The following is a 10,583-nucleotide window of genomic DNA, read 5'->3' as shown; positions in this document are numbered from 1 at the left end:
TGATCTGACGCTCAATCATAAGGCCTACAATAGGCAAATGAACAGCAGTTGCATTTGAAAAATAGATTTATTATAATTATTACAGGTTTGATACATTAATGACCATTTGGAAGTTGGCCATATAAAGGAAAGAGTTCATATAATATATTGCACATGCACTTACAGGAATTGTTAACAAGTATGGAAAGTGCATATTGAGGATGCTATTCTGAGTATTTTCTTTTGACAAATTTCATCCAGTAGGGACGTATACTTCAGAATAAAAAAGTGCTTCTTTATAAATAATATTTTCAAACTGTGTTATTCTTTATGATGAAAAAACCTGTTTTGATCACATTAAGGCTAAATGATTTTTATAAAAATAGAAGAAAATGCTATGGTATGATATTGGTATGATATTTAACAGTCCCAAGCAGAGAAATGAATAGTCTACACAAAATCATCCTTCATACATAATATGATGAGAAGAATTAAAAGTAAACATGCATACTGTTGTGCAGTTGATTGACCGCTAAGTAAATGAACAGAAATGTATTTATTTATTAACCTTTTTCATCTGTGCATGTATGTGCAAATGGCTATCTGCTTTTTTTATTCATAGTTTAATTAGTTGAGAGTAGAGATGTAAATTATCCTTCAAATGACTAGTTGGGAGACTTTTTACAAATAATCACACTTTTTGAAAACACAATTAGTTTAACTGTTTCTTTCAAATATATTAAAGAAAAATGCCTTATATAAAGATACTATGTTTTCTTTTGCTGTAGACACATAACATGCCAGTAAAACCACGGCTCTATGTTTCCATTGCCTGAACAGAGCCCAGGTGTTCACATTCATCTTCACCATGGATTGGGATGGTCTCCATGCCAGCGTTTCCCATAGCAAAGTTGATGAAGACCTGTGAAGATTCATAATAATGTAATTGTCATGCACAATATTTTTTATGAACCAAATTTTAGCTAATATGCTGGTTTGTTTGCCCTGACATCCTCTGTATAGCTGTTGTCTATAGTATCTTCTAATCCAAGAGCCCCAGATGGGAAGAGTGGTTGAAGAATATCAGCACTGGCTGCAAATAAAGCTCATGGATTCTCTCACAAACTCATATTCCATTTATTTTCCCTCAGGCATACCCTCTGTCAGTTTCCCACTACCTCTTTTAAACTTTTCTACTCAGTCTTTTACTCCCACTCAGGTTTCCTCTGTCCCTGCTTCCCCTCCTGCTTTCTCTCTTCTTCTCTCATCTCCTGTCCCCTTTTTTTGGTCGCTCACTGACATCTACCCACCCCTACAAATCCTCACACTAGTTCTCTCTCTCTCTGTTTATGTCCTGTCTCGTTTTTTCTCACCTCATCCAGTGTGGTCTGGCTCACAGAGAAGTGTTTGATCTGTAGAGCATTCTTGTTGGACTCCAGCTGGTCAAAGATTTCAGCCACCCCTCCTGGAGCAATTGCTACGTGGTACTCCACCATATTGGAGTGCTGGTCCTGTGTGTGAGGTAATAAAATGCACAATAGTGGGGTAAAAAAAATTAAATATGCTCACCATGTAAGCAAAATACCATGAAAATTTTTATCTAACTGTGGAAACATTGCACTTGTTAAAAAAAAAATAAAAAAATCCCAGCTTGTTCCGTCTTACAGTATAAACTTTTTTTTGCTAGGAGGGAATCTACACTCACTGTTTGTCAAGATATACTTCATTGTACATATATACTGTACACTGAGTTTAAATGTTGAGCCAGACCAATACTTAGAGTACAGCAGGTATGTATGGTTTAATTTATATGCAATCTTTAACTCTGCACTAATCAATATTATCATATTAATAGTGGATAAATTGACTATGTGTAATGTGAAAGTTAACAATTATAATTCCTGCAATTCTGCAGCTCTACAGCGTTTTTATTTTTAGCACGCCTTCACTGGTTTGGTTCACTCTCAACATCCTCTCATGTTTTTAGCTGCAGCAGGCAGCTGCTTTCAAACCCACTGTGCACAACCTGCTCAATGACTGAAAGACAAATTTAACAACTAACTTTTAAACATGGTGGAGCAAATAAACAGCCTAAGAACCAGATATTTCCCCCAGGAGTTGATGGAGTCCAGAACAGAGCTAAAGACTACTGAATATTGGACTTTCCTTTTATAAAGGGAAAGTTTATAACTCAATGCAAAGTCTGCTGGACATGTAAATAGGCAACTTGATACCAAAACATATGCCCTGACAATTTAATAAATTAATGATAATAAAGGATGTCATTGTATTTCCAGTTTGTTTAACTGGTTGCCAGTGACTAAAAAGTCAATTCATGATGCTCATGTGAAGAGATACATGTTTTACACAAATTAATCAGGTCCACTGTAAGTGAGAATTAATTAACGCCTAACTAAACCTTATTTTAGAATTAAGATATTATGACATATTACCTCCTACACTCAACTACTTCCACAAAATGTACTCTAAGATCCCACTGCAATTTATACAGTCTTTTCTCCCATCTGTAGCAAGTACTCTTAAATAGTTTGGATAGTTAGCAAACCTCACCTTGAGATAAGTGCTGGGGAATCGGCACTGCATGAAGGCAGTGATTTCCTCTGCATCACATGAAGCCTTGGCCAAGTACATCTTCACTGTGAACCCGCTGCCAAACCTGCAAAAAGGAGATTTCGTGAACAAAGGGCAGTATTATTACATGTCTGAGGGGTAAGGGAGCGGCAGTGAGGATGCACTGTTCTTACAAGTAAAATTGAGCAGTCAGTTGCACAAAGGACACAGGGGAAAAGAATAGGAGAGTGTGGAGACAGGGTGGGGAGATCAGTAATGGCTGGATTGGAGGATGAGCAGAGGTCACTAACCTGTTCTTAATGTGCTGCAGGGAGCCCAGGCATTGGAACTGACCTTTCACCATGATGGCAAGACGGCTGCACAGAGCCTCACACTCCTCCATACTGAGAAACAGAGAAAACGAAAGATAAAAGGTCATACTAGGATCCCTGAGCATATAGCAATTAGCAATGCTTGCTGTCACCCATAAATAGAAATTACAAATTAGCAGTCAATCGTACAATATACAGTGGAAAAAAGTCATCCTAATTTCTTCCTGCAACTTTAGTACCAGGGCAATTTGTGTAATACTGGAATTTAGCATTGTGTTTAGTGAACATTTCCCTTTTATTGATGGACAAGCATTTTGTATAATCAGTATAGATAGTTATGAAATGCTCATCTAACCTGTGAGAAGTCAGGACCACAGCACATTTTCCTTTCACTTCTTCAGAGATGATTTTCCATAGGTGACGCTTGGTGCGAGGGTCCATGCCAGAGCTTGGCTCATCCTGTGGAGAGAGGCAGAATAAGACGAAGAAAATAAAATGTATACAGTACAGAGAAAAAGAAGAAGCAAAGGATTAACAGAAGAAGTCATTGTGTTGCCAAGTGTGTGCATTTCACGTAAAAAGTAAAGGAAAACACAAGGGCAGGATAAAGAAGAAACGTAAACACAAACACATAACTGTACAATAGAGAGGAAGATGGGAGGACTGGTAAAATGTTTTAGTAGTGGAAAACTTGGGGGAAAAAAGGACAAACACAAGGAGAAAACAAAGTTGAAGACAGGATAGGAAGATAAGACATACATGGCATACATTAGGAAAAAATATACAGTACAAAGAGTTGAAGACAGGGAGAATGAGAGAAAAGAAGAGGGAGAGATTGATAGAGAAATAAGGTAGAAATGTTGAAAGCTAAGTGGCAGACCAGCCTTAGTTAGCCCTGAGGCCGCACACTAATTAACTATTTAAAATCAGTCAAGTCTAGGGATCAATATCTACTTTACTTAAAAGATCCTTTCAGAAGGAACAGCAGTGTACAGTTAGTTTAATATTTGTTGTCTGGTGACAAAAGAAACAGGCAGCCACATAGTGGTGTGAACAGGTGTGTCCTCACCAGGAGCAGGATTTGTGGATTCCCAATGAGAGCCAGCGCTGTAGAGAGCTTCCTGCGGGTGCCGCAACTGTAACTATCAGTAACAATTTTTCTGTGGTAGTTCAGCTGCAGCCTCTTCAGTAGGTAGTTCACCATCTTCAAGGAAAACATCAAAGGGATTATACATAGGATACAGGAAAAATGTGAAACGGGACTACTGCCATTTTAAACCTACTTGTGTGCAAGACTAATATGCAGGCACATATTCTCTGGTGTAAGAAGGGTAATGGTTTCTGCTGCAAACTGCTAATCAATACAGCAGTTGCGCAGTGAATTAGCAGTCATCTACTGCACATCAGTAGGTTTAATGATTGCTTTGCATGGGCATCAGTGAATATGAGACAATTTCACAAACCGATGCTGTTTTTGAGTGTCATGAACACGAGGATGATGTCAAACCTCCACATGCTGCAGTCCAGCAGCTCTAAACAACAAGGGACCTTTACTTGAAGTTAATTATCCATCTCTTTAATTCCTTTTCCTGCAGAGGGAAGTCCTCTGCAGGAAAAGTCTAATATTCCACTACACCCAATATTCAGAACCTGAGTACAAAGAGTCACCCTCTTCCTTATTGGCTACTTGATATTCATGCTCAATTCTGTTATGTCTCCCCCAGTTCTGTTGAGCAGTCACACAGCAAATAACTGAGGTGTGTAGCTGTCCCATTGTCATGCATAATTAATTTGGTTTGTTCAACAGTGATGACTCTACTTGGCAACTTTACTCTATCTAAACTCCATCTTGTCCCACGGCTGCAACTTTAGAGAGCAGGAACTGACACAGCATAATCTATTTGCTGCCTGTAAGTTTACCCTGTGTGTTAAATCACATTGAAAGCAGAATGGAATACTCTTAATGACCCATAACCATTTTCAGCGGCTTAAAAAAATCTCTATGGTTGCCTATTAATCACATGAACTAATGTCATGTGCTATAAATATCCGTTCATTTTTAAATAGCTTGAAGTGGTTTCCCCATCAGTAAGCTTTAGCCTATTTCCCCCATCAGCTGGCAAACCAGATCAATGAAACAAGCCAGTCCAATGAATAACTTTGTTCTATTAGATTCTTTGCTTCTTGGATTTGCCCGTGGTGTTGATTTTTCCCTATGACTCTGAGTTCACTGATTCAGGTCATCAGCACACTGTGTAGATTCTTAAATACACACTATCAACTAAGTTTTAATGATTTGCAAAAGCATCATAGCTTATCCCTTATTGAATTGGATCAAACTGTGTTGTTTTTTTATGTTCTCTCATAGAAGCCCCTTTCTATCACGTTGATGTAAGTTCATTAAGGTTGACAAAACAATGTCAGTGCAAAATGACCCCATTAAGGCTTGTCTCATTATCCTATGCTAGGGGACTAGTGGGAGACAACATAAGAGGAAGTCTATATATAACCTAATCTTCCTGAATTAGTCTAACATCTATGCTATGGCCATTATAACTATTGTTGTCAATTCCCTGACCAGAGAAAAGGAGCTGTAACAATAGCAATGATGACAATTAGGCAGATAGTGGGGCAGAGAAATTGATCCGTTTAGCTCTAAGTGCTTGAGATTCTGTGTATACCTGCTAATGTGTGTTTTCAATTCTGTTGCGAACAGTGCTGAGGTTGTCAGATACAATCAGTGTTTTTGTGCTTTTCCATCCTAAGGTCGAAAACGGTGTAGTGAGAAACACATACTTACATGTAGGTGTTTTTCTACAACCACACACCTCAGTGTTATGTATTTTGTTTCTTTTTGAAAAGTAAAAATCAAGATGGAAAACCAGAAATCACATCACTTGTTAACTGGTTGCTCTGCAGATTCCTCCCATGTCAGCAACGAAAGACAGGCACACTCGGTAATCACTACAGAAGCAATATTGATTGGTTCTCAGAAAGATAAATGGGAAGAATGGGGCTAAAGTGACATGTCAAATGAGATTCTCTCATCAACAAAGTATCGTTTAAATGTAAATTTGGCTTCACTGAAGCATACAGCATCACCTTAATTTCAAAGACCGTAATGCTCAAGCTGACAACAAAACCTTTTCCATTTTGCCCCAGATAGTATAGCTTTCAGCACATCACTCAGCACTTCGCACCCTCTGATTCAGTGTCCATAGAAGCATTAACAGTTACTAGTCCTGCAGTGGGAGTGCACCTTTAATTTATATCAGATCCTTTGTCATTTTATGGGGGGTGTTGTTGCTACCCGAAGCCTTTAAAAGCAGCACATAGTCTGCAGCTCCTCCTTACCCCGTCTATCTCCCTCTTTGAGATGCCGCGAATGCGAGCGTAGAAGTACAAGTGCTCTTCTCCTGTGAGCAGGTTGTCCAGTGCATCCACCTGGGGACAGTAACCAATGTTGATTCCCCTGCTACGACACTCCATGATGTCGACCAAATGCCTAGGGGAAAAAAAACACAAACAGATTCTTTTGAATGGCATCTACCACATAATTTAGGGCAGACAGATGTGCTTCTGTATGAAGTGTGCTCTGTTGGGAATCACCACCATATAACTTTACAACAGGGCAGAATTTGGGAGTCAGGCTCTTGAGTACAGAGGTGCTTTTTACTTTTGTTGGAAAGCTTCCGATACAGGTAAAAAAATACATCTACCACTTGCTAAATCCCAAACCATTTGCATTCAAATTTGTTTGATGCAAAGCTATATCATCCTTCGTTTGTAGATATTTGTCTTATGCAAATTTAGTCTAGTCTTAAATCTCACATTCATTAGACAGTAAAGTTTAGACACCTTTTTAAAAAAAAAGTTTTGTCCTGTGATGAATTTGCTTCTGTTTTTTCCTCTACAGTGACTCTCACAAATCATCTTAGTTTTGCAGCAATTTGTTTTAAGTGTCAGTGTTTTTTCAGACTATAAAATATTGTCCATAAGCCTGTGCCTGTGTCCACCAGAGCGCAGATAAAAGCTAAGTGTGACTAAAAGATATAAACAATATCTAAAAGATAAATCCCGTAGTAAAAACACATGCCAATATAACTACAAATTTAAGTTTGAGAGCTACAAAAAAAACAAAAAACATAAAATATCACATGCAAGCCTGATGAAAATCAATGTTTGCATGTTGTGTGAACAGATAAATTAACGCAGAGCTTACCCCTCCCGGTCTTTGATCTGTGCTGTGCCATCAGTGGGGCTAACATCCCCAGTCAGCATCTTGAAGGTGGTTGTTTTTCCTGCTCCATTTACTCCCAACAGACCAAAGCACTGTAAACAATTACTTATTTCTTAGAAACCCTGGAGCATCTGACCATTTTACAGCTTTTTTCAGAGATAAAGTACCTGTTCATGTCAGTAGCACTTTGTGAGTATTGTTCTTGTGCCAGTTATCACACAGAGGGATTTGATTTTAAGAAACACTGGATCTCATTTTTTGTTCTTAAACTATATATTTTATTCCTGGCTTAACAGCTGCATTTTGCAGCCAGTGCTGTGGAGCCAAAACTGAACAGAACACAATTTTACTGACAGTAAAAGCAGAAAGGTTTGTACGTTCACTGTTACACACTGATTGTGTTATAGCAGCCAATGGATGCTTCAAATTATTCTGTGTGTTCCATGAATTTTAAACTGTGAACCGAGTTTCAAAGCACCAACAGTGGGCTGTTCTTCACTACTACCAATACCAGTGCCATAGTGATTAAATTCATGCTGTAAGTCATTAAGTACTCAAGTTCCCCTTTATTATCATAATGACTAAGACTGATTTAATTTGTAATTTATATTTCTAGTACGGGCAAGTAAGGCTTGGGCTTACCTCTCCTGCAGGGATGCCCAGAGACATCCTATTAACAGCGTAGTCCTTCTTTTTAAAGTGTTGATAGACCTTAGTGAGCTGGTTGATCTGCAGTATGTTTGAGCTGGCTGCTCCACTGGAGACCCGCAGGTGCTCAGCTGCCACATCCGCATCCTCGTCCTCATAAGGCACATGGGGCACTGTCTTTCTGCCACAAATCCGATGCCTTCAAAAGAAAAATATTTGTATTTTATATCTACTCGGTTATGAGGTTAATGTGAACAAGGCGCCATAAAATGTGAGCACAAAGGTTTCTGTTCATTTTTTTTCACTTTAAAACAAGTGAAAGTTAAATTTTCGTTGTTTTAAAAAAAAAATCCATATTCAACCACTAATTTGCATAACCACTGCATTTTTACCTCACTTTCATATTCTGGGCTAATTTTAGATGTGCTACACTTGAAATGTAAAAGAAAACCAATCACAAAGTATCCCAATTCCACATTCATCATCATTTACAATAATAACATAATATCTCTGGGTTTGGTTTTCCTAACCTGATTTTGCGTAAAAGAAACTTGTTGAGTAGGAGGCGGAGGGTAAAAAAGACCAGGCCTTGAATGAAGGAGGAAATGAACATCCAACCAAGGGCATCTGTGGAGAATGGGTTCTTATAGGCATCAACTCCATATCCACTGAGGATCTGGACCTCCATGTTTATCCTAGCCAGGAGCATCAGCCCATTCCCAAAGTTGAACTGGGGGAAGATTAGGAAGGCTTTGCTTAGCTTGTCAAAGATGTCCTTGAAGACCTACAGGAAGACAGGACAAAACAGAAAACGATGTAAAAAGGGGCTGGGAAAGAAGCAAAGAAATAAAATGGATTCTTAACTAATCTAATGTCGCATCCTGAATTGTGATCTCCACTTTCCTGTCATTGATATGTGAGGTATGTTTGCCCGTTTGACTCCTCTGAAACTTACTATTACCACAGAAGATACAGAGATACTGACAAGCTTTCAATATTAATTACTAAACGGACACATTTAACAGTGCATTTAAATTCTACTTTTTTAGTTCAAAAGGCATCTTGACTTAAGCAGTTCATGCTTACCTCAGCGCGTTGTGTTGCAATTTGACTGAGAAAGTAGGGGACGGAAGTGGCTGTTATTGTGTTGACACTGATGCACAGGTTGATGCAAACATATGTGATGAAGGCCATTTCTGCATCCTTGAAGACGCCTGCTAACAGATACATCCAGGGGAAAGTAGCAAACCTGAGGAATTGACAAAGGCAAAATACATTAAATACGGGATAAAGTAAAAATAAGTCTGCATATACACCTTTAAATAGCACTGCCGGGCTAGTTTCATATACAAAGCTTACAATGACAAACACACAAACCGCAAGTGGACCTCCTAAAATGACATGACCTTGCAAATTTAAATCAAGTTAAAAATTGAACTGAACTAAAGGTTCAGGCCTTTTAATAGACAAAGCAGTGGAGCCATGAGTCTGATGAACACTGGCACAAAGAATACTGAAAAGGCAAGCTGGAAAAATACTAAACCATGAGAAAGGTAAACATCCAGTCATGACGCCAAAAGAGAGGAAGATAAATTACTTCTCCCTTTATTCCCCTGGTGGCTGAACATCCTTTTCCTTTTTTTGTTCTCTCTTTACTTTCACATAATCTGCTTGTTCATTTGATTGGGGTGTCTGGGTCAGCAAGACAGAAAGGAAGAGAAAGAGGTAAAAGGGACAAAAAAAGAGGCGTGGTGGGAAAAGATAGAGACAGACGCACACTGAGCCAGACAGAGACAAAGCATCCGTGTGCCATGCCGCCCCCCCCCCAAAAAAAAGGTGCTTGGTAGGCAGACTGTGGGTGCCAAACCATGACATGGAACAGAAGCAAGAAGGCTGCAGACCAGGTGGGTGCAGCCTGACAGATGGAGCTCTGTGATTACTCATTGCTTGGGAGGGAGGCATCTGTCTGATAAATGAGAAACAGAGTGCTGACTTGGCCTTCTAAGATCTAGGGCTTAGGATGAGGCCTGAGACAGCAATGGCAAACACAGCGCCCTAACACCTCAACTACAGCTGGGAAATTATGTAAATAATCCCAATAATCCAGATACAGGAAACATCATTGGTTAGACACCTTTCCAAAATCTATATGTCCCTGTCAGATGATTTTAATACCTTGCTATGTTGAGATGACAGCTAGCCTCTATCTCACACCAAGTCATATTGTTATTGTCACAAGCCCTGTAGATTCCTTATCCCCTGCCTTCCACCCTCACTCCAGCATCTCTGGCTTGAATGGGATAAACATGTTGGCAGTGATTTTTCTATCAGCTTTTCAGTCCTACGACCATCTGTCTTTGCAAGTAATTCTGAAAAAAAGAGCTGTGTTTGAACAACAGCAACCCCCTTATGCTGTGCACTGTAAATCCAACCTGGTGGCACACAGAGTAACATGTTGTAGAGGCTAGACAGTAAACTTCATTTGAGAAAGTAGCAACCTTGGAAAAATACTTTATCTGGTCATTTTTAATTAATAATATAAAAATAATTTGCTTTGCCTGCACATTGAGATCGAGTATCAAGCGGCAGAATAAAACCCCATTCATTCATTTTACATGGATATAGAAGTCCAGATGCTTCTGGGTAGTTTGTGTTTATCGTGTTATCAATGAAAAGAAGGTTAAACCATGTTCTTCACATGCACTTCATTCAGTCACTGGAGCTCAGATTGACATTTGCTTTCTCAGGGCTTGCATTTTGTCATGAATGTCCCTCTTAAAAGAAATCTACTAACTAAACTACTTATTAAATAA

General features: G+C 39.0%; 1 protein-coding gene across 1 annotated transcript in view; it reads right to left on the bottom strand.

Moving 5' to 3' along the window:
- Positions 1-48: 48 nt before the first annotated feature.
- The window catches only part of abca12 (ATP-binding cassette, sub-family A (ABC1), member 12), a 57,336-nt gene continuing 46,801 nt past the window's right edge, over positions 49-10,583 (bottom strand). Inside the window, exons 61-71 of the mRNA XM_067515214.1 lie at positions 8,857-9,019; positions 8,301-8,554; positions 7,765-7,969; positions 7,105-7,214; positions 6,237-6,387; positions 3,952-4,086; positions 3,238-3,341; positions 2,862-2,954; positions 2,551-2,656; positions 1,353-1,490; positions 49-901 (exon numbers count right to left, since the gene is read on the bottom strand). Coding sequence (XP_067371315.1) covers positions 797-901; positions 1,353-1,490; positions 2,551-2,656; positions 2,862-2,954; positions 3,238-3,341; positions 3,952-4,086; positions 6,237-6,387; positions 7,105-7,214; positions 7,765-7,969; positions 8,301-8,554; positions 8,857-9,019 — 1,564 coding nt within the window. The 3' untranslated portion in view covers positions 49-796. The remainder of the gene's footprint in view (positions 902-1,352; positions 1,491-2,550; positions 2,657-2,861; positions 2,955-3,237; positions 3,342-3,951; positions 4,087-6,236; positions 6,388-7,104; positions 7,215-7,764; positions 7,970-8,300; positions 8,555-8,856; positions 9,020-10,583) is intronic.

Source organism: Channa argus, chromosome 9, assembly GCF_033026475.1.
Source record: "Channa argus isolate prfri chromosome 9, Channa argus male v1.0, whole genome shotgun sequence".
Lineage (NCBI taxonomy): Eukaryota > Metazoa > Chordata > Actinopteri > Anabantiformes > Channidae > Channa > Channa argus.
Note: the sequence above shows the minus strand (reverse complement) of the source record. Positions and strands in the feature narration are given on the sequence as shown.